Source organism: Camelus bactrianus, chromosome 10, assembly GCF_048773025.1.
Source record: "Camelus bactrianus isolate YW-2024 breed Bactrian camel chromosome 10, ASM4877302v1, whole genome shotgun sequence".
Classification (NCBI taxonomy): Eukaryota; Metazoa; Chordata; class Mammalia; order Artiodactyla; family Camelidae; genus Camelus; species Camelus bactrianus.
The window spans coordinates 35,084,817-35,109,477 of NC_133548.1; the positions used below are offsets into that span (position 1 = coordinate 35,084,817).

Below are 24,661 nucleotides of genomic sequence, written 5' to 3' on the forward strand. Positions count from 1 at the left end.
TTGCTTATGAATTTTGAATTCACTTTTCCATTAAAAAAAAAAAAAGGGCAATCCAGTCAGTGCATAGAGCCACTTAAAAATACTTAAGTGAACATACACCAAATAGTCGACAAAATGCTGTCTGTATAACCAAAAGATCTACTTCACTAGTAAGGGTGCACTTTTGAACAATGAAGCTGTCAGTCACCCACAAGCAGCCACAGAATGGGAACAGTTCAATGCAACTTAATTGTAAAAGTACTTGCTCCTGTTAGGTTTTCTTTCTTTTACAGTCAGGAAGCTCCAAACCACCTTTAGAGGGCTTATTAGGAATATCCTAGGGCTCAGACACCCAGATTAACTGCATGGGTCTTATACTTAGGTTCCCATTCTTGGTCTCATAAACTCAAACTGCATCAAATTGAGAACTGGGCAGTTAGCTTTTATTTCTATATACGCTGCCCATACTAGCAGCAGTCACTGCTAGAAGAATCGAAAGGCAACTTCTTGGCTACTCAGGTGAGGGAGACATTTGAGCCAAGAGGTGGTCAAGGTGTTGGATAACCCAGTCTCTTGTTTGGCTCTTTTCCTTGGCATATAAAAGCAGGCCAAAGAGAAGGTCTGGATTTTAGTCTTGACTGCTACCCAGGACTTAAGGTACTTAAACCTCTCACTTCATTTTTGCCATTTTGTAAAATGAGGCTAAGAAGGTTACTGTAAGGATTAAAATAATGTATAATTTAGTATCTAGCACCCAATATTAAAACCTCCTCTCCCCACATGGTGTAAGCTTTGAGTTCTTAATGATAGCTGTGAAAAAGACAAAGAAATATCCCCAGAGAATAGGCTTAATGTTGCTGTAATCTCTTAAACTTTCTCTAACATTCCCCCCCCGACCTCCCCGGACCCAGGAGAAAGGCATTATGTGGGAAATAGGTCTAGAGCGCTAGAGAGTTTCTATCCTCCAGGATACACAATAGGGGACAAACTGAACAAGATATTTTAGTCTTAATGCCAGTCTTAGAGACTATGAAACAGAGGGGACCCAATCACTCCCATCTACCCCAACTTCCTCCCCACCCTCCAACTCCCTGTTTTGAGCTAACAGAATACCAGGTCTTCATTCGTCTTTAAAAGTGTGGTAATTTGTTATATAAAATGTGACAAAATAATGTGCAATTACTTTATGTGAAACCAACAACAGGAACTGTATAGCTGGTCAGGAGAGCTTCAGAGCTGCATTACTTCACCAGGATCATCTTTACTCATTTCCACCGGGGTCTAGAGGGGGGAAAAGTATGTCAGATGGGTCTTGCCTAGTGTTTGCCAGGGTGTGGGGCTGAGGGAACTGCACTCCTTCCCAAGGGCACGCAGGGTAGCTGTGTCCAACTCTGTCTCACCTAGTGCCTCCGATCCCAGTTGCCAAAGGGGCTTAGCAGGGTGGGAGCTGACAAGAGGAAGAGAAAATACAAACATCCAAGGTCTAACGGGAGGAGACAGGAAAGAGACATCTGCCACCAGAACCATTTTACAGCCCAGTGTTTATCTGATGAGGGACAATTAAACGTGGGTTGCTGGTGTGGGCTAATTTAAGAAGTGGTATTAAAAGCTGAACATACAAAATGTCCCGTGAGCATGAGGACTTAAAAAGAGTAAAGACTCTTAGGAAAAGATGTATGAAAGATCACATGAAGGGCAGAGGGAACTCTCTCAACTCTAAGTAGATAGTGAATAATAGAAGTAGGTAAGCTACAGAAATTTTTTAACAGAGAAACGAGTATCTGTTTCTAAAGTTACTAGAGTTGGATTTTGATGCTTAGTTCATGTATCCCTGGGAATACATTTCAAAGTAGGAATAGAGAACAAAGCTGAAGGCACACTTACCCCTCCTGGGGGATACTTATATCCCTTCCACATTGTTCCTGCAATGAGAAGCATCCATAAGACAACGATCATTGCGGGGCTTCTTGCTCAGCTGGTGGTGTGTGCCGGGGAAAACAGGTGGTTCTGAAAAGTGTGGTGTTCTATTCCCTGAGTCCTGGAAACTGGGCTATCTTCTTCATTCAAGACCAGATGGTGGATGGTCCAGCGTGATAGCTCCTGGCTGAGGAGTTTTGTGGTCTAGTGTGACCTGAAAGGGCTCACCATGGCTATTTGGGGGGCAGAGCTCAGACACCAATTGTGACATCAACTCCTGTGACCTTGAAGACTAGTTAGAGTGAGTAGCTATGGGACAGTGTGTGTAGGGGCTAAAGAATCCCTATCAGAAGGGCCCTGTTCGCTGGTGATTCAGTGTGGTTAGGATCTAGCTGGCATCCTATCTTTATTAACTCATTATCTACCAAAAATTTGGCTACTTGTTTTATGCAGTCAGATGCACAAAACAAGCAAAAAAAAAAAAAGACAACCCACAAAAAACCTTGTCAAGAACAAAACAAAACATACCCTGGATTAACTGGGAGGATGGTATGCTATGAGCAATTACTTATATACTATTGTTAGGCTATTCAAAGAAGAAAAATCTTACATTTTTAAAAACATCATCATGCAGGGGAAGCCTCCTTACAGCTTCCCTGAGAAGGGAAGAGAAGGGAGATGGACTATTATGCTCATCTCTTAGCTGGAGAAACCAAGGCACAGAATAGTCCCAGTGATTTGGTCAGGATCACAGTGTGGCAGTGGCTCAGCTAAACAAGTGCCCAGTCCCTCCATCCACATCCACGCCACAGAGGTCTGACTGTTGGCTCAGTCCTCTCATAGAAATTCTAGAGCAGATGGAGGGGGAAAAATGTATACTTGTGGCTGGGACTTCATAGATACCTATGCTTTCTGGAGAAGCTTCCCAGAAAAACTTCTTCTGTATCAGCATATTACTAAGGCTTTTAGAGTTAAGTTTAACAATAGGAACATCTTTGAAAAAACAGGCCTGAATGAAATGGGGTGGGATTTGAGAAACCCAAGAGATGGTCTGCTAAAAGGATACTGCTATTTATGTTTCCTATAGGCTGGCTGGTCTAGTTGAACGAGTGTGAGAGGTTATTAAATCCAGAGATCTATGTTTGCATCCCAGCTTCACATCAGGTTGGTTTGTATGACCTTGCAAACAGTCAGAGGTCATTGTCACCAGTCTTTGTTGACTGGTTCATTATTTTGCCTGCTTGTTAAGTAAGCATTTACTAAATGTGAATTGTCAAGCTTTGCATTAAATGCTCTACATGAATTCCCAAATGTAATCCGCATAAAAACAGAAAGATACTAGAATATCTCCATTATACAGATGGAGAAACTGAGAGGTTCACAGAGATTAAACTTCCCCAAGGTCACATGGTTAGTAAATTGCAAAGTTAGGACTTGAATTCAAATTTACATTAACACCAGTTTCAAAACCTGCCAAAAGGGGCATTGAAAGGCTGGTCCAATTTTCATAGAGTTTGCACAGAGAAAATGAGTTAATAGATGAGCATAGTCTTTGAAAAAAATATCTACGAGGCGTGGTTATCAACAAGTATTTGAAACTTGGCCTGTTGTCCTCAGCAATGCTCCCCAAGTTCTTTCCCCTTCCACTGTTTATTTTATTTTCCAGAGGAATGTAAACTTCCCACTGAGATTTCAGGGTGCTACCAAGTTCTCTTGAAAGAGAGGAATCCAGCCCAACAGCCCATCACACGCACTCACGGTTGCAGATCTTCATCTAAAGTCTGGCTTCTTAGGCGTGCCTTGCTCTCCTGAACAGCCCACCTCTCCTTCCACTTCAGAGTTGGAGGCTGAGGCAAAAAGAAACTTAAAGGCAGAGGTGGCCCTACTGGTTGGTCCAGGAGGTAAATGCCTCTATATGTGATGGAAGGGCTGCTGAAAGTTCCCACCAATGCCCACATTCAATGTCCTACCAGCAACCACTGATCCACTTGGCCTGAAATCCAGAAGTCAGGCACTGTCTCCAGCAGACACTTAATAAATTCTGTATTCCATAATGCTTTGAAATAAGTGATGTTATGTTCCCAAATGGGGGGCAGGGAAGGCTTAAAGATGTCCCAATGGGACAAGAAGTAGCCTGGGAAACTGTTTCCATCACATCCTGACCTCTAATTAGTGGTGAGACCTCGACTATCTTTCCCATTTGGTCAGAAACCCCAGTTGGGAGGGTTAGCTAGAGCCAGGACTGACTACCAGGAATTAACAAGCAGGGTCATTACTTACCACAAACTCCGGAAATGTGCCCATGTAACAAGCAAATCCAACAAAAAGCATCCAGCCAAGCACAATCATGATAATAAGTAAAACAATTTCCAAGACACAATTGCACAGTGAAAGACTATTCACCAAGATTGTGGCAAAGGAGTATGCTCATGAAACCCTCAGTTGGTAGAGGTCTCGCATGTCAGTTCCAGTCCTAAGCTCCAAAGGATCCACAAATCCCTAGCAGAGAAGTTGGAGTCTAGTAGGGCATTGTGACATCATTGACCCTATGGCCCAGACCCACAACACATCAGAGAGACTGCCCCCAGGCCAGTAGCTGAGCAGCAAACTAAGCTCTTTGTATGCACTGTCCCACAATAAGGTAGGTACTACTGTCAACCCTATTTTACCAATGAGAAAACTGAGGCAGGGCCTAAGTGACCTGCACTGGGTCACACAGCTGATGCTCCAGATCAGGGCCCAGGTGTCTGTTGGGAAGTTGGGCTCTTTAGACTAGAGACAGGGACTGGGAAGGAAAGGAGTGTTCATAGGTCTATGCCAGCTGTGAACGAAACAAACTGAATTCTAGGGAAATGAGAAGTCTCTTTATTTCTGTCCCTGCAACCCTTCCCCTCCCAACTCAAAGGTGGTCAAACCACCATTTTATACCATTCTTCAACACCTATGGTCAGTGCCTCTCCACTGGTTCTCTTTTTCTGTCCTTCAAGAAGCCACAAGTATCCTTGTCCTCTCCTCACAAAAAACTCCAGCTGATGCTGTGCCTCCATTCCTAACTGTCCCCTCCTCCTTTTTTTTTTTTTTTTCCCAGTTCTGTGCAGTTGTTAGGACTGAGGTCCCATTTTCCTTCCAGCTGTTGGGCAAAGGTGGCTCTCACCTTCAAGGTGTCACTTGAAGCTCAATGCCACTGTCCCATCTCTTAATTTCCTTTTAAGACCAAACTTCCTAAACAAGTGGTCCACACCCAAAGCCTTTCATTCCAGTTCATACCTTGTTCCATACATCACATTATGACATCTGCCCGCACCCCACTGTTTAGACTTTCTCTCAGAGGTTACCAAAGATCTCCTTTTTGTCAAGTTGAACAACCTCATCTCCTTCCCTATGACCTCCCTGCACTGACATGGTTGACCCCTCTCTACCAGAGTTCTTCTTACACACACATCTCCCTATTATTTTCATATCCCCTTTATTTTCGTTATTTTTTAAAATTATTAATACAATGGGTATTCATTGTAAAATACATGACCATCCAAAGATGTATAAAGAAAAAGGTAATACTCTTCCCCTCTTTCTCAACCCCATCATATAATCAATGTTACCTGCCTAGCCTGTATCTTTCTGCCAAAGACTTCTCCCAAGCTTGAAAACATCACTATACATATACAGGGATACAGAAACGGCTTTTCAGTGTTTTTAATCAAAGCTGATCATACTATATATGCTACTATATAACTTGCTCTTCTCTTATAACAATACATCATGGATATCCTCCTGGGCCAATTGATAAAAAAAACTAAACACATTCCTTTTTTGTTCTAATAATAAGTTTTATTGAGGTAGAAATTACATGTGACAAAATACCACCATAGTTAGTGTACAGTTGATGCGTTTTTAAAAATGTGTCAATCTTGTAACTACCACCACAATCACGATGGAATAAATTGTGATAATCTCAAAAGGTTCCACACACTCCTTTATAGTCAGTCCCCTCCCCGTGAATTCACTGGCCCCTGGCAACCACTGATCTGCTTTTGCATTTTTTCAGAACTTCACATAAATGGAATCATAAGTTTCTTTCACTGAGCATTAATGCTTTTGTGATTCATTCATGTTGTACAATAGTTCTGTATTATTGAATATGATTCCACTGTATGGATGTACCATTTTATCAATTTTCCTGTCAAAGAACACTATGGTTGTTTCTAGTTTGAATAGAGATGTTATAAATATGTGTGTATAGCTTTCTGAGTAAACATGTTTTAATTTCTCTAGTGTAAATCATAGGAGGGGGATTGCTGGATCATAGGGAAAGTTAAAAATTTTCCTCTTTGTCACTGATTTTCAGCAATTTTATTTTGAGGTGGCTTTGGTAATTTTCTGCATGTTTCTTCTATGTGGGGTTTGATGAATTTCTTGAATCTGTGGGTTTATGGTTTTCATCAAATTGGAAAGATGTTTGGCTATTGTTTCTTCAAACATTTTTTTCTATCCCCACTTTCCTCTTCTGTGATCTCCATTGCATGTGTATTAAACCATTGTAACCAGTGTGAGATTGTTCCAGTTTGCTGGTACTGCATTCATTTTTTTTCTCTCTTTGTGTTTCATTTTGGATAGTTTCCATTGCTGTCTTTTTCAGGTTTACTCATCTTTCACCCTACTCTTCTAGTCTTCTGTTAATCCCATTCAGTGTATTTTAAATTTGATGCTGTATTTTTCATCTCTAGAAGTCCAATTTCTTTTTTTTAATTCTTTCATTTTTCTGCACATCACATTCATGTTTTCCTTTACATCCTTGAGCTTATTTGTAAGATTGAAAATAAACATTTTAAGGACCCTGTGTCAAATCTACCATCTCTGTCACTTTTGGGGCTATTTCAATGGCTGATTTTTCTCTTTGTTGTAGGCGATATTCTCCTGCTTCTTTGAATGCCTGGTAACTTCTGGTTGGATGTTCAACATGTTGAATATTACAGTGCTGCGTGCTGGATTTCATTCTATTCCTTTCAACAGTATTGGGTTTTCTTCTGGGATGAAGTTAAGTTACCTGGGATCAGTTTGATTCTTCTGAGACTTGTTTTAAACTTTGTTATTGTGGGCCAAGAGCAGGCTCTACTCTAGGGATAATTATTTGAACTACTGAGCTATGAGCCTTCTGAGCAATCTCTCTGATGCCCATTGCATTAGGTATTTCCAATCTAGAATTTTCCACAACTCCCAGCATCTGGGAGTTCCAGGAAGTGTTTGGCCTATTGTTTCTGGGTGGTTCTTTTCCTGGCTTCATGGAGTTTTATCCTTTGCATGCACAGATAGAACTCAGCCAAAGACTCACAAGAGCCCCTGTGGAGATCTCCAGAATTCTTTTCTCTGCGGAATTGCCTCTTTTCAGGACTCCATCCTGCAAATTCCTGGCACTCTGGCCATCTTGGTATGCCACTACTTATTTTTTCAGCTCAGCCTGGTTTGGATAACTCCTCTCTCTGCTGCTGCCTCTGGGCAGTAGGCTGGGGCAATTGTAAGGCTCATCTCTTTTGTTTCCTTTCTTTCAAAGTTCACAGTCTGCAGCTGCCCCTTGTGTAAAATCTGAAAACAATTATTTCATGTATTTTATGCAATTTTCTATTTGTTTATGGAGAGGCGACAATTCCTGTTGCAGTTGATCCTTCATAGACAGAAGCAGAAATCTTTTAAATTTCCTTTCAATTCCTGCAAAATACTCCATGTATATTTCATCTTTCTCCTAATAATGGATATATTGGTCAAGATCTAGCCAGGATTTAGAAACCACAGAGTAATCTGAACAGAGAAAGTTTAATAAAAAGAATTAACTGGGAATAAGAGATTAATCGAAGAGGTAGAAATGCTATATTAGAGGAATAGCATATATAGGGAGAAGCTACCACCTCTAGAGATGAGGCAAAATACCCAAGGAAGGAACAAACTTGGAAAAGTCCTCTCCCCTCCAGGGCTGAGATACAAAACTTGGTGGAGAAGTAGTGGTTATGACCAACTGGATAGTAGGGAAATCCAATGACCTGTTGCAGGCGAGACTTGGTACGTAGGTAACCAGGTGCTGGTGGAATTTGCTGAGAAGTCTCCAGAAGTGGGGAACGTCTGTCAGGTTTACTGCTTATTGCTGAGAATCCACCCTCTGGGGGTATGCCAGCAGAATGTGCTAAGAGGCCACCCTGTAGGGTGCAGGAAGAACTCACTGGCAAACTGTATCACTAGCAGAGGGGCAACTGAAACTCAGCAGAGGTGAGCACCACTGGACATCCCCATACATGCCACTGGCAGCCACACAGTAGGACCAAGAAGAACAAAAGCACACTGGAACTAGGAAGTCTCTCCTTCCTGCAGTATGACCCCAACATTCCATTACAGCACAGCAAGCAATGAATGGTGGATTTGGAACTGAATGGCAATAAATTAGTCACTGGCACAATATGCATTTAGATTTTTTTTCCCAACTTCTTACCACCATAAACAATGCTGGGATTATTAAAGACAAAATTTCTTAGACAAATTTCCCTTAAGCATTGCCACTTTTTTACTAAACCAGAGAAGCAGCAAAATGACAAGAAAAGTATGCCAGTTCAGACAGAGCATGAAAATGGAGGGGCTATAATAAAATCCTTACAAAAGAAAACTAGTTTAAGAAAAGAAAGATTGCAGTTTCATTTTACAAGGGCATGAAAACATGGCCATAAAAACAAAGGACATTTGTGGAAGGACAGCCTGAGATACAGCATAACGCTGACTGTCAGCCAATGAACAACAATACAAGCTCCACACATCTAAGGAGTAAATGATACTGTCTTTTGATGTATAAAATTTCTAAATTTTCAGGAGGTCCAATTCATCTATTTTTTTTTCTTTTGTTGCCTATGTGTTTGATGTCACATCCAAGAAATCACGGCCAATTCCATGTCATGAAGCTTTTGTCCTATGTTATCTTTTAAGATTTTATTGTTTTAGGTCCTAATATTTAGGTCTTCGATCTATTTTGAGTTAATATTTGTATATGATGTTAGATAAGGATCTAACTTAATTTTTGCATAGGGATATCCAGTTTTCTCAACACCATTTGCTGAAAACACTGTCCTTTTCCCATTGAATGGTCTTGGCACTTTTGTCCAAAATAATTGACCACATATGTGAGGGTTTGTTTCTGGACTCTCTATTCCATTGGTGAGGTACTTAGAGTAGTCAAAATCATAGAGACAGAAAGTAGAATGGTGGTGGCCAGGGTCTGGAGGGAAGGGAGAATGGGGAGTTATTGTTTAATGTGTACAGAGTTTCAGTTTTACAAGATGAAAAGAGTTATGGGGACAGATGTGATGGCTGCAAAGCATTATAAATGCGTTTAATACCACTAAGCTGTATACTTAAAAACGGTTAAGATGTTAAATTGTATGTTATGCGTATTTTACAATTTTAAAAAATTTAAGAAGTAAGTGATAAGGATATATCTGTCTGATATTCAGAATACCAAGGTTTCATCCCTAAACAGTGCGTCTGATAGGACCCATAACTGAAAGCAAAGAGTGTAAACAGAGATCGAAGCAGAGCACCAAGAAAAAAATTCTAATTTTAAACAAGCCATTCTTGTGCTTTTTCTCAAGCTGCAAACAAAGATGCAGAATATACACTTCTCCCATTTCTTAGCTTGGGGATTTTCTTTTCCTTTTAATATATTTAACATCTTTGTACATATATCCTGGTACTTTTACAGATTCCCAAAAGTGAGGTTATGGAGGTAAAGGTATGCCAGATTACTCTGTCCAAAGGTTGCAGCAGGTTATGCTCCCACCAACTATATCTGAATTTCTTCAGCTAGGGTTCAGAGATGGGCTTCAGGGGATCCATGAACATTTCTGAACTGGACACAAAATGGACTGTATACATCGCCATGTGTACTTTTCTGGGATAGGTCTATATCTTTCAACAGATCTTTTTTTTAAAGCTTGAAACTCAAATAAGTCTGAGAACTAGTAGACTATACCTATACCATCTTCCCCCTATGGCTTAGGTCCCCTTATACTTTCATTCATTCAGCAAACTTTCTGTTGAAGACCTCTTTGTATCTGGCTTACCAAATATTAGAAGAATGAAGACATGCATAAACTCAAGCACCCCAGGCATCAAGAATATAGAGATAAGTGAGATCTGACAGGGCCTCAGTTTCTTGGGACAGAAAGAGGGGGTGGAGATGGAGGTGGACAGGGACACCAGTACAGTAAAATACCCCAGCCAGGCACTAAGGCAGGGAGGAAGACACAGTGTCTTGCAGAAGATTGAATGTTTCAGCCTGGGTAGATTACAGGATCTAGGAGCGCCAGTTTTAAGAGATAAAGGTGGGTCATACTGGAAGTCAGCTAATGTTTGTACTACACAGTTTTCCTCTTATGGCTAAGTAAATATAGGTACAGAATTCCAGCCTCCTAGAGATTTTCAATGACAAATTTTCATCACAGCTTCCCACATTAAGAGAGGCAGCATAATGCACAGATTAGGAACATGGTGTCTGACATCACCTTCTGCAATAATTTAATCTCCTGAGTCTTTGTTTCCCTATCTGTAAAATGCAGCCAATTATACCATATACCCTCTATTTTAAGGTGTACACTTTTTACATTTAAGCTCTTTTCAGATAGGTATAAATGTTAAAATTGGTATGTACATTTAATTTTGTAATCTTTTCTCCCTCAAAACATCGTCAGTAATACATCTGTTACTCAACAGAATCTCAGAAACAGGGAAATAGGTAATACTTCACTAAACCTCAGTTTGCTCATCAGTAAAACTGAGATAATAAATTGATAGTAATCCCATTTCGGTCATAGGGTTTTATAAAGATTAACTGTAAAAAAGCACATAAAACTTTTAGCAATGTACCTTCCACATAGGAAAGGATAGCTACACACACACACACACACACACACACACACACACACACACACACATACATTCACACAGGCATAAAGTGTTCACAGAGCCTGTAATTCATTCATAGTGATTAAACCAGAAGAGAACTGGTGGTTTGGATGGAAGGCCTCTTCCATAAAAGACTCAAAAGATTGAAGAACCTTGCTCAGGCCTCACATTTAATTTGATAGCTTTTCCTTGATTAATGGATTTCTGACAGGATCTATTAGCTCTTAGACTCCCTGGAAGTTCCACTGTTTCTGAAGACTGTTAGATCTGGCTGAAGTGCTCTTAACAAGCCTCTAACCCTTCAATCTCACCTCCAACCCTGTCTCCAAGTTTCCACTCTCCACCCTCGACTCCCCACCCCTTGCTCCCCTATACAGTCTTGTCGCAACACAGCAGTCAGACTTATTCTTTTATAGCTCAGCCAGGTCACATCACTCCTCTGTTCAAAACCCTGTGGTAGCTTCCTCTGTCTCTCAGAGTAAAAGCCTAAGAAAGAAACAGTCCCTTCATCTGGAAACGGGACTGACACAGCTAGTCTCAGTGTTGTTAGAAGCTGACCTGGCCCTCACAGCCATGCTATGTTAGTCTCCTGTTGGATATAAACAATCTCTCAGAACACCAACATCAGACAGGGTCATTCAGACCACGATAAAGTGAGACAAAACAAGGCCACGTCATAATTTTGTCTAAGAAGAGAGAAAACAAGGTCAGTGTGCAACCCAGGAAATACCAAACATCCTCGTCTCTCTGCTACTGTGAGGGACTACTGCTTCTTTACCAATTGTAGCCATATCTGCGCCTGCACTGGTTTGCTCATCTGAGAGATGACATTTATTGAGATACCCAATCAGGGAATTCTCCCTGCCTCCTGACAGCACCTGATCTAAAGTTTCAATTCCTTAAACCCAAATCACCCAAAGCCTGAATCCTGTAATAGGTTCTTTCTTTACTCTTACTCAACTGTCTCAGTGGTTCTCCACAGGATCTGCTCCCTCACCATAAGGAGTAAGCAACACAACTTGTTTAAATATGGGTGTGTTCCTGATAATCACTGGTGGGAGGGCGCTGACAAGGCAGAGTCACAGTTGTTCACAAAGCTCCCATAGTGGTTCTCAGGCTTTATCATGTATTAGAATCACCTGGGCTTGTTAAGACAGCTTGCTTGACCCACCCCCAGAGTTTGCAATTCTTAAGTCTGGGGTGGGGCCTTAGACTCTGCATTTCTAACAAGTTCCAGGTGACACTGAGGCTGTAAGCCTGGGGACCACACTGGAAGAATCATTGCCCTAAACCATCTGTGGCTCTCCCTTATTTCTGACTTAGCATTTTTGCTGTTTTGAGTCTCCCCAAGAATAGGTGTCTTAGGTCTTTGCTTTGTATGCACTGTAATATGGAATGCTTACTCTCTCACCTCAAGGAAACATACCCTCCTGACCCTGCCTTTTAAAAAATTTAAAAATAAAAATAAAAACTTAATTACCTTCCAACATGCAGTCTAATTAACTTATTTATTGTTTCACTCTCCTACTAATGAAAGAATGGCAGTCTTAGGACAGCTGATAGTTTTGTCTATTTTGTTCACTGCCGTATCCTCAGACCTAGAAAAATATTGTAGGGGAGGAAATTTTGCCAGCCTAAAATGTGTCTCTGGCAGGAGGATTAATTTAGGATGATTATTTTTAAGGCTCAACACACCCAGGAAGAGTTATTGTTTTCACCCTCCTCCTAACTGCCTAAAAGAATTTAGATGGAGGGCCTGTCCCCTTAATTAAGCTATCACCAGAGGTATCTGCAAAGAACATGGGCTAGGTGTTGGGGGAAGGGGGAATCGTCAGAATCTAGAGATCAGAGTCTGGAGGTCTCTGCAAGGCCCACAAACATTTGTTTACCAAACATTTACTTTCTATCTCCATGTGAATTGCTGTTCTCCCCTTTGAAGTCTCAAACCACAACCCCCAATATCCTCTTTTGCCTTTAGCTGAAGATAGTATTTAAGGTGAGGGCTTTAGCCATTTTGGCAAGCCACTCAGTTCTAGGTCTCTTGTAGGTATACATATTACCAACTTTTGTTTGATTTTCTCCTGTTAATTTATCTCATATCAATTTAATTCTTAGACCATCTAGAAGAAGCTAAAAGGGTAAAGGAAAATTTACTCCTTCTTCACAATATCTAGCAAATAGCCAGTCCTCAACAAAAGTTTATTGAATGAATAAACGCTTCTTCCAGCCTTTCACTTTTTTCTCCTAAAAGCATCCCTACCTTTGGCTCTTCCTATAAATACAACCACCCTCTCGTCCACTCAGCCTCTTGACAGTTACAATAGCCAGCTCCTGCTACTTTTTAGGCCCAATGGCTCAAACTAGGGGTGCAAAGCAGGTAAGTAACTCACTCAAGGAGACCAAAGTCAGCAAATTGCATCTCTTGGGCTTCCTTCTCCAGATGACCTTATCCGCCAAGCTACCTCCTTTTGTTTTCAAACTCTTTTTCTCCCCTAGCTTTTTCCTCTCTCTACCACCAACATGGTTATGCTTCCCACCCCGCATCCCTCCAAAAAAGCCAACCCCTCCCCTGCTGCACCACCCTCACTAAGCTGTTTTATCTCCCAGTTCTGACAAGGCTTTTCCTGCCTCCGGTTTCCTTTCTACCCTCCTGAAATTTTGCTTTTGAAGTTCCAGTACCTCTCCGTTCCTAAATCCAACTACAATTTTGGGTCTTGGTCTTTCTCCATACACTGCTGAATTTAACACATCCTTCTCGAAACTCTGTCCCAGAACAGCGCCAATATCTTCTACCTCCTTTACTGCTTCTCCTCGGGTCTTCCTATTCCTCTCCACAGATGTCCCCACGTTTCTTCCCAGCAAGCTGGGTCGTGGTTCCCTTGGCGCTCACGCGTTTCTGACGGCGTTCGTGGTTCGCGGTTCGCGGTGGAGAGGTAGGTGGTCAGACTCCGGGCGGAGCCTGGGGCGTAGGACGTGGGTGGACCTTCGAGTCTGGGAAGGGGCGGGGCCTCGGACCGCTCGGGAAGTGTGGTCCTCGGCGGCCTCCGTCCAGGAACGGTGCGGAAGAAGGGCCAAGGACTAGGCACTGCGAGCCTGACTCGCGGTCCTGGCTGGAGATGGAGTTCGACAGCGAGGGTCTGAGACGACTACTTGGCAAGGTGCGGGCAGCTGGGGGTCTGGGGGGCGTTTATCTCTGGCCGGGCCGTCTCATCGCGGTGTTTCCCTGGCTTTTCCTGGGGCTTGGAGCTGGGTAGGCTGGCCTGAAGTCGGCTGCGGGGAATGGCCCCAGGGAGGCCGCGGGCCTCTCCCTCCCGAGGCCGGGGCTCTGGCTCCGCCCGCTACTCTGAGGTCCCCCCAACCTCCACCCGCTGTGAGACCTCACGCCACTAGCTTCTCTTGGTCTCAAACAGCTTCCAGCGCTCGCCTGCCCCTGTAACCACGCCTCTCTGCTGAAATGGCCTTCCCCCAACCTTTTTTTTTTTTTTTTTTTTTTTACTTGCAGTGCTCATCCTTTGTAAGACACTCATATGTCGCTTCCTGGAAGATAGAATAACTCCTTTGTCTCTACTTGCTTTCAGAAATATCGGTTATCACATTGTGGAGTAATTAGTTATTTAACAAACCTTACTCGGGCGGTGAACTCTGACCACAGAGACAGTGTTGTATTTCCTTCACCCAGCCCTGTGCCTGACAACAGCGGAGGTGCTGAGTAACTGTGCAGTGAATGAAAGGCCTGATAACATACAGGAATGAAGACAAGATTGGAAGTTCCAGAAGAGATTTTCTTAACTTTGAAAGGTTGAGTGGGAGGTCTGACCTGCATTTCTAGGGCATGACTAACGTCCGTTTCCACGTTAGGCCAGGCTCTCTGATTCCCCACCAGTTTACAGTCTTGAGGCAACCACCTTTTTCACCAGTTTCTTGGTTAAGTGATTCATAATGCTTCATAAGACTTCCCCATGTGAAAACCATACATTAAGCCATTTTTGTTGGCTTTGCCTATGTCTTTGTTGGGGCAGTTTGTACACCCCTTTGAGATTTTGAAGCCTTATAACCGAAATTGTTTATATACTTGATTTGAATGATTTTATCTACTGTGACAGGTTTAGAACTTGTAGGAAGAAAAGTATCATCGTGCTTAAGATTATACCCTGTCTCCTCTTTAGAGAACATGAAATTAAAAGAACCACTCTGTCAAGTTTTTCAATGAGGGGAGCATGATGTATTGTCCAGGGAGAAGAATTACTAAAGTGGAGAATAGAAAAAGAACTTTGGTGGAATTGGAATGCAGAAAAAAGACAAAAAAGAGTGATTTTCTCAAGGATGGGAGAATAGTTGAGGAAGGTTTTATTTGTTTTATCAGTGCTCGGCATGGAGTCTGGCACATAGGTGCTTAATGAACATCTGTTGGATGTGTAAATTAAGGAAACAAGTTTGAAATAAGTCCGTCTAGCAGATTTTTGATGTTCCTTAGCGCTCAAACTAAGCAAATAATATAATAATATCTAGAAATAATTTTTGTGCTGAAAAATTTGTGAATGATACATTAAAATAAAGCAACTGTATGGAGAACATGAAAAATCTTATTGAAAAATGATATTCTAACCTAAATAAATATTCTAACTTTATGGATGTGAAGATGTTTGCTCTCTGCAGACTGATCTATAGAATCATTGCAACTCCAGGGAAAATTGTAACAGGGTATTTTCGGAACTTTTCAAACTGATTCTGAAATTCATTTGGAAGGGAAATGCTAAGAATAATCTTGACATTTCTTCCAGAAGAATAGGTGTGGGGACTTGGCTGTACCAGATGTCAAGACTAGTAATTGAGATTTAGTGTGGTATTGGTATAAGATAAACAAATTAATCAGTGGAGCAGACTAGAGGGCTTAGAATTATTTTCACACATTTTGAAAATATGATATAAAGCAGACGAGGCATTGCAGATGACTGCAGAAAGGAGAATGCAAGGACAAATGATTATTTATATAGGAGAAAATGAAATTGGACCCTTACCTCTTACCAAACATAAAAATTCCCCATGGATTAAAGATTTAAATGTAAAAGACAAGCTTTAAGGTGTATAGACATAAAATATAGGGAAGAATCTTTATGGACTCAGAGTATGCAAACATATTTTAAACACGATGTGAAATACTCAAGAGACTGATAAATTTGACTGCATTCAATTAAGAACTTCTGTATATCAAAAAGCTTCATGACAAGAGTGAAGAGGCAAAATACAGACTTGAAGAATTATTTTGTAACACATAATTGACAAAATATTAGTATCCAGAATATATAAATTAGCCAACAAATCAATATTAAAGCCAAGGGAGAATTGGACAAAATACATGAATAATTTTTAAAAAAACAAAAGAAGAAACAGGGAAATGAATATTTGCTCAATCCGTTAGTAACTTACTGGAAAAGCAAATTGAGTTTTCAAATTAGAGTTTTCTCCAGATATATGCCCAGGAGTGGGATTGCTGGATCATATGGTAACTCTTATTTTTAGTTTTTTAAGGAACCTCCACACTGCTAGTTTGAAACTAATTTGAAAAGGTACATGCACTCCAGTATTCATAGCACTATTTATAATAGCCAAAACATGGAAGCAACCTAAGTGGTCATCAACAGATGAATGGATAAAGAATCTGCGGGGAGGGATGTGTGTGTGTGTGTGTGTGTTCCACAAACATATAGTGGAATACTACTCAGCCATAAAAAAACAGTGAAGTAATGCCATCTGCAGCAACATGGATGGACGTGGAGGTTATCATACTAAGTCAAGTCAGACAGAGAAAGACAAATACCATAATACAATACAAATGAACTTATTTGCAAAACAGACTCACACAGATAGAAAACAAACTTGTGCTTACCAGAGGGGAATGTGGTGGCAGGGAGAGGAATAAATTTGGGATTGGCAAATACAAAAAAAAAAAAAGAAAAAAATGAAAATTGAGACCATAGTAAAACACCATTTTCTCTCACTGGATTGGCATAAATTAAGATAACTTCAAATGATTTGGTGAATGTGGATGAATGGGAATTTTGAACACTGCTGGTGGTTAAATGGTTATTTCATTTTTGGGGAAACAACTTGGCCTTATTTTATTAATTTGATTATGTGTGTTTTATGTACCTTCTACATCTAGATAGATACCATAGAGAATTCATAATATATGAAGCAAGAGACATTTGCAGAATTATTCGTAACTAAGAAATTAGAAACAATCCAAATATGCATTGACAGAGGGAAAGATAACTTACTGTATATACATTCACACAATGGAAAACACTACTAAGCCGTAGTGAAAGTGAATGAGCAGCAACATGCAGCAATACAACTGAATATTAGAAACATTTTGTTGAGTAAAAAAAATTGTAGGTTGTATACAAAATTATATTTTGATTAAACCAAGAAACACAGCTAAACAAATAAACAGTATGTTGTTTAGGGATGCACACAAATGTAATCAAAACTATGGAGGGCAAAAGCAAAGGAATATGACTGCTCAATTCAAGGTAGGCAGTTGAGTGGTTGAGAGGAGTTCCCAGACAAATGTAATGATATTGGAAAGGTCTGTGCGGTCCAGTATGGTAGCCATGAGCCATGTGTGGCTATTTAAATTAATCAAATTAGATAAAATTAAAAATTGAGTTTCTCAGTCGCACCAGCTGCATATCAAGTGTCGGTAGCCACGTGTGGTTTGTGGCTACTGTATTGGACAGCACACTTAATGATCTTTCCCATCATGGCAGAAAGTTTTGTTGGATAGCACTGTTCTAGATCAAACATGGGTGGGTTGGTACACAAGTATTTATTCTTCAGAATTTGTATATATCTACATATATGTATACATGTGTATATATCCTTTAGTTTGTATTAAATACTAACTGTGTTAGAAAAACTGTGTTCCCCTAATTCCTATTTCCTACTCCCTTGACTGAGTTACCTTAAACAGGTAACTTATCCTAGATTTGCTAACTCATAAAATGATAGGATTGGACCTGATCCATAAGATTCCTTCCTGTTAAATTAATTTTCTTATGAAATGATGCCACAAAATATCCCTTAGTGTGTCCAACATTTGAATAATGTCATGTAAGAGTACTCTTGATGTTTGTAAATATCAGTCTACTCAATAAACATTGTTGTATAGCAGATAAAGTAAAAATTTTAGTAACTTCTCAATTATTCAGTCTCGCTGATTTTAATGACAGTATTATTGCTTTAGTTTTAGAATCTCATGGGCCAGTTTTCCTCTAGTTTCCTGCCTGCACCCTTTAAGCATGTGGTATTGTCTGAGGCATATTCCTTAGAGAATGTTATGAAGACTTCTCTTAGGTGGTATAGAATAGTAATGGAAAATGACTTAATATTACAGTGAGAGGGTGTTTCACATATAGTGAAAATGACCTGATTTTTTTTTTTTTAGGACAGATAAAATAGGTCTTTTTTTTAAGGCATCAAAAAGACAAGTCACATATTTGACTAATAGTGACATTTGGGTTTTCAAGCCCTAAGAAAGAGTGCTTTTGTCCTCTTTTGACAAACTTTTACAACAGTTTGGCAGTTAGATCAATTCTGGTATATATCCCTATGCAGCCATTAATCATCACTTTCTCATAGATTGTTAAGGATGTAGAAAATAGCTTATAATATCAAGTAGAAAACAACAAAAAATTATTTTGGTTTATAATCTGTATTCTAGGTGACAACAGTGCAGCCTTTTGTACATTTGTGTAGTGTTTGGAGTTGGGATGATTTCATTCACTTTTGTTTTTCCACTGAATCAGGGACACTGAATCTGGGACTCCTTTTACCCTGCTGTAGTTAATACTGACAATTCTTAGTTTTGATGCTCAGTCTTGTGGATCATAATTGCTTTCTATATCCACTGTACTCATATAAATCTGACTCTTTGCTGACTCCCATCCAATTAGCCTACATTTATTGAAGTTATACCGTGTGCTCAGTGCTCTTGGGAGATACAAAGATGAATAAGAGATGATTTCTGTCCTCAAGTTGTTAATAACTATATGTTTTTCCTTCTGCCAAATTTTTTTTTTTTTAAGAAATATTTTTATTGAAATATAGTCAGCTTACAATGTCATGTTAGTTTCATAGTGGTTAAGTTGCACACACATATATATATTCCTTTTCATATTCTTTTTCATTATAGGCTATTACAAGGTATTGAATATAGTTCCCTGTGCTGTACAGTAGAACCTTGTTGTTCATCTATTTTTTTTTACATTTTTTTAATTGAGTAATAGTCATTTTACAATGTTGTGTCAGATTCTAGTGTAGAGCACAATTTTTCAGTTATACATGAACATATATATATTCATTGTCACATTTTTTTCGCTATGAGCTACCACAAGATCTTGTATATATTTCCCTGTGCTATACAGTATAATCTTGTTTATCTATTCTGCATTTTAAAATCCCAGTCTGTCCCTTCCCACCCCCCACCCCTTCTTCTGCCAAATTCTTTTCCGTCTTAAAATGACCTTTCCCCTTCGCTCCAATTTTCTGTACCATTCTAGGCTCTAATGTGAATTGTAGACAGCTCTTCTCAGAGGCCTTTCTGTAACTTAGGTGTACTTTATGTTGATCGATCATTTCCTGTCTGTACTTACTATTGTATACATATTTTGTTTAATATCTCACTTTTACATATGTTAATGGTGAGATCTTCATACATACTTGTTGAAGTTGGCAGGCAGTAGAGCTATATCTCTTTTGCAGATGAAAAACTTAAGTCTCAGAGAGAGGAAACAGGATCAATTATTCTTTATTTTCTCCAGCCCTCGGCACTCACTAATCTAGTTTTTGTTTCTGTGAATTTGCCTATTTGGGGTATTTTACATGCAAAGCGTACAATATGTGGCTTTTTGTGTCTGTCTGCTTTCATTCAGCGTGGTGTTTTCAAGGCTTATCCGTGTTGCAGTATGTATCAGTTCTTTATTTTTATGGCTAAATATTCCATTTTATGGATATATCCCACTTTAGTCATCAGTTGATGGCCATTTAGATTGATTTCACTTTTTGACTATTATGAATAATGCTAATATGAACAGTTGTGCACAAGTTTTTGTGTGGACGTGTTTTCATTTTTCTTGGGTACATATTTCAGAGTGGAATTGCTAGGTCATGTGGTAACTCTGTGTTTAATCTTTTGAAGAATTGCCAGACTTTCTAAAGCAGCTGCACCATTTTACCACAGTTCTGATTTCTCCACTTCCTCTCCCACACTTGTTATTGTCTGTCTTTTTTTATTATAAGCTGTCTTTTTATTACAGTATAAATCCTCTGACTTTGTTCTCTTTTTAAGATTGTTTTGGCTGGGTTCCTTGAATTTCTATGTGAATTTTAAGATCAGTTTGTAAATTTGTGCAAACAAGTGAAAAAAGGTAGCTGGGATTTTGATATGGATTGTTGACTGTTGAATCTGTAGGGGATTATTGCCATCTTAGCGATATTAACTCTTCTGATCTATTGACAAGGGTTGTCTTTCTATTTATTTAGATGTACTTTAATTTACTTCAACAATGTTTTATAGTTTTTAATGTCTAGATTTTGCATCTTGTTAAATGTATTCCTAAATGTTTTTTATTTTATTTTTTTGAAGCTGTTGTGCCACTGTGAACATAATTGTTTTTTTAGTTTCATTTTCAAGATGGTAATAAACTGTTCACATCCTTTTTTTTTTTTTCTTCATTTACTCCTCAGCACAAGTCTAGGAGGTGGGTATAATTTCTCTGCACAAGTGAGATAATAAGTTCAAAGAGGATAAATGATTTTGCCCACAAGGCAACCAAGGTAGTATTTCTGGGACTACATCTGGATAAATGAAGAGGTAGTTCACTCAACCTGACCACAAACCCTTGCATGTTTTCTTTTCTCCCTTTGAAACCCAGTTGCAGTACCAGGAACGGTGTCTCAAGTGGATGAGATATTCAAGAATGACAAGGGGGTCTTAAACAGTGATGACGGCTGCTACAACCTGCCCTATTTCTTAGCCTTCAGAATGTATTTGGAGGCAGTGTGATTTAGTGGTTAAAGGCTAGGCCCTCAGTTTGAGCTCTGGCTTCACTACTTAACTTGCTATCTAACTCAGCAAGTTATTTTGATTCTCTAGCTTTCATTTTCCTCTTCTGTAAAGGAGAGCAGTTATAAGCCTTACCTAAATCATAGGGTCGTTATTAAAAAGGTTAAATCAAATACTTTTCATGTTTGTAAAACTCAGAGCCCAGAGTAAGGGTTCAGTCAAATGTTAATTTGTAATTGTTCTGCTGCTTATACTGTTATTCTTACTGCATGCTCATTTTTCTCTTTTCAGTACAAATTCAGGGATCTAACTATGGAAGAACTAAAGAATGTAAATATGTTTTTCCCACATTTCAGATATTCCATGGATACCTATGGTAAGAATCATATCCTCTAGCTTTTGCTGTATTATTTAAACTATTAATTATTTGTTCCTAGAGAGCTATAAATTTATAATTTGTCATTTTTCTCTTTTATCCCCTGAGTTTGAACTACACTTTATTACCTGTGGCTTTTGAGGAAAGTTAAGTTAATAAAATATATATTGTATTAGTTTTCTATTGTTGCTATAACAAATTAGCACAAATTTAGTGGCTCAAAACAATACAGATTTACTATCTGACAGTTCTGTAGGATAGAATCCCAACACAGGTCTCTGTAGGTTAGAAGTATTGGCAGGTCTTAGTTCCTTTCTGGAGGCTCTGGGACATAATCTGTTCTCTTGCCTTTTTTAGTTTCTAAAGGTCACCCACATTCTTTGGCTTGAGGTCACCTTCCTCCATCTTCAAAGTTAGCAATGTTGTATTTCTCCAATCATCCTTCTGTAGTTAGATCTCCAGAGAAAAGTTTCTCTGCTTTTAAGAACTAGTGTGATTGGATTAGGCCCACTTTAATAATACAGGGTAATTTCCCCATCTTAGAGTCCTTAACTTAATTGCATCTCAAAAGTTTCTTTGCTGAATAAGGTTAACATATTCATGGGTTGCAAGGATTAGGGTGTTGGACATCTTTGGAGGCTGTTATTTTGCCTACCACATCTATGATTGATTCAGGATTAATAACAAAGTTTTAGTTATCTTCTTTACTTTATGTAGAGGGTCTAGTTACCTAAGAAAGATTTTACTATCTTTCAAAATTTCTGACCACAACTTACACTTGGAAATACATTTTATATCATAACTCCATATATAAATAATTAAAATATTATATACACCATGGATTTTCTCTTCTCTTCCATTCCATGAATATATGTATGTTCATGTATAACTGAAACATTGTGCTCCACACTGAAATTTGACACAACATTGTAAAATGACTATTACTCAATAAAAAAATGTTAAAAAAAAAGAGATAGATAATTTCCTCTTCAGATCTCTTCTCTAGCAATAAACCGTCTTTTTATCATTTTGAAAAAAAAAGAAATGCTGATTGAAACTCGCTAAATTGATTTCAGGACCCATGAATTAGTCACAACACATAGTTTTGAAGAAAAAAAAACTTCTTTGTTCTATGGGTATGTTTTATATTTGAATTAGCTTGGGTTAGGAAAATATATCTAATTCAGATTTATGTATTAGAAATTTTGAGGAGTTATTGAAGTATTCCTTAGGAATAGCTAATTTTATTTGTGGAAGAAATGATTAGATTCTGGGCCATCTGTGTCTGGCCTCTCTTAATTAGCACCTAGGTATTTGGTGCTGCATGAATGCCTGAGATGGGGGGATTTAACAGCTACTATTTCTTGAACATCAGATATGCTTCCAAGTGTTTTATCTGCATTATCTTACATACTTTTTTTTAATAATCAAAGCTATGAGGTAAGTATGACTATGTTTTTCAAATAAACTGAGGCTCAGAGAGTTTACATAACTTGCTCAAGATTACACAGCTAGTGGAAGGTTGTACTCATGTCCGTCTTGCCCTCTGCTTGAATACTATTTGTTCTTTTATAGTGTCTTTCTTCAGCATATAGATTTAGAGCTTTGATATACCAGTTAATTTTTATTCTCATTTCCCCTGTCTAGAGAAGGTAAGCTATGGTGCCATTAAACCCTTAAGCTATAGGATTAATATTGTCAATGTACATTTTATTATTGAAGAGAATGTTAGTCAAGTGTCATAATCATTTCTATTTTGACTTTTTGAATAATTTTACTATATGATGAATGTAATATTGTTTCTCTACTACATTTCTAGGTTCTTCTGTGTCCCTGAGAAACAATCCTTGTTCCACTTCTCTTTCCATTTTAGTTTTTGCCATAAAGTAATTCCCTTCACCCTTTGTTACCTTTCCCTCATATAGTTCAAGGTAAATATTTGTACTTATGTACACTCTTAGCCTTGAGTTTTCTGTCAGCCTGGCTTTTCATTTTCTCCCTTTCTGATAGGTCGTCAAATCTATTTAGACTTTTTTTCTTCCATTGCCTAAATAGTATAGTTAGTTACTGAGGTCCTAAAAGGCATTCCAAGGCAGTTTGACAGTTTGAAACTAGATGTAGTGTTTTCTGTATTCAATTCAGAAACTAGAGCATTAACTCTCCATCATTGTGTCCCAGTTAATACAGGTAAGTTGAAATTTCAGGGATGTGAAGATTGAGAAAAGGTTGAGAAAATTGGAGTTAGAGAAATCGAAGAAGATAATTATTAAGTTTCTAAAAGGTTACTTTCAAAATTAAAACTAACTTTTTTCCTGATTATTAAAGTTATAATGTGATATCTGAACATGATTATAACTGGTATTACATGTGACGGTTATTTGATAATGTCCCCACATTTTATAATCCTTTACTTCTATTTAGGATTTTCACATTATCTCATTTGATCCTTATGACAACTTTATAATGCAGTCTTATTATCTATATTTTATAGATGATGACACTGAAAGTCAGAGATTAAAGTAACCAAAATTCACTTGCCTCTGTTGACCAAAATAATCAATAAACAGTCTATAATAGGAATAGAAAAGAATTTTATTCGAGCCAAACTGAGGACTATAGCCCAAGAAACAGCCTTTCAGAAAGCTCTGAAGAACTATTCCAAAGCAGCATGATTTTCAGCAGTTTTGTCTTGCCTGAACAAAGAACATCAAACATAATAGGCCCTATTCCATTCCTTCAGGGTTTCAAAAAAAAGACAGATGAGCATGCACACAGGGAGTCAGCATGGCCTTGCCTGGGCAGGAGGCCTTATCATCAAAGGAGTGATAGCAGTGATGTCCCAGGAAGGGAGGCGTTTATTTCCATCTTCAAAATGGACATTCTTTACTTCTGGACAATGTACCCTTTTCTTTAATGGTTAAAGCAGATGAACAATGTATGTTTAACAGGCCATAAAGCAGGCTGTTCTAGTTAGCATAAAGTTTAAGTTAAATCATGTAAAAGCCAGGATACTTCCCTATACCTCAAAATGTGAAAATTTCTTCCATCACCTATAAGTAGGAAAAGTGGGCCTAGAAGTAGGAATTTCAGTATCAGAGTCGTGTGTTCTTTCAACCGCCTACTCTGCTTTCTAAGAGAACACCACCTAGTAATTTCCTCTTGCCAATGTATTTACTGATTCCCAGAAAATGGTATTTAGAAGTTGTGTGATTTTGTATGTATGCATGCATTTTATTTCTCATTGCACATTTTGGGGCTTTTTTTTTGCTTCCAGTTTTCAAAGATAGTTCCCAAAAAGACCTGCTGAATTTCACTGGCACTATTCCTGTGATGCATCAGGGTAAGTATGGAAGTTGAGAAATGTGGGAATTTTCTAAAAGAGCATTTTT

The 24,661-nt window shown here is 38.8% G+C and overlaps 2 protein-coding genes across 6 annotated transcripts in view; one reads left to right on the top strand and one right to left on the bottom strand.

Moving 5' to 3' along the window:
- Positions 1-1,622: 1,622 nt before the first annotated feature.
- MISFA (mitochondrial sheath formation associated) lies at positions 1,623-13,702 on the bottom strand. Its single transcript, XM_074372263.1, has 2 exons — positions 4,177-13,702; positions 1,623-3,743 (listed from the first exon to the last, which is right to left on the bottom strand). Exons 1-2 carry the CDS (start codon positions 4,243-4,245, stop codon positions 3,651-3,653), a joined length of 162 nt encoding a protein of 53 aa, XP_074228364.1. The 5' UTR covers positions 4,246-13,702; the 3' UTR covers positions 1,623-3,650.
- A 128-nt stretch (positions 13,703-13,830) lies between these two features.
- Positions 13,831-24,661, top strand: part of UEVLD (UEV and lactate/malate dehyrogenase domains) — a 44,160-nt gene continuing 33,329 nt past the window's right edge. For 2 of the 5 annotated variants that reach the window (XR_006728203.2, XM_010964775.3), the window contains exons 1-3: positions 13,831-13,988; positions 21,188-21,272; positions 24,547-24,612. Coding sequence is in view for 2 of the 5 variants with exons in the window: in XM_010964775.3 (XP_010963077.1) it covers positions 13,947-13,988; positions 21,188-21,272; positions 24,547-24,612 (193 nt within the window). In the remaining 3 variants the exon portion in view is untranslated. Of the gene's footprint in view, positions 13,989-21,187; positions 21,273-24,546; positions 24,613-24,661 lie in introns of those variants that run through there. The other 3 variants (XM_010964776.3, XM_045523765.2, XM_045523766.2) reach the window with 2 other exon arrangements.

Bases quoted from the DNA above. Each gene is read 5' to 3' on its own strand.
- MISFA (XM_074372263.1), bottom strand. From the start codon at position 4,245: ATGATTGTGCTTGGCTGGATGCTTTTTGTTGGATTTGCTTGTTACATG. The intron at 3,744-4,176 runs GTAAGTAATGAC...TTTTTGCCTCAG, and splicing joins GCACATTTCCGGAGTTTGTG to CCTCCAACTCTGAAGTGGAA.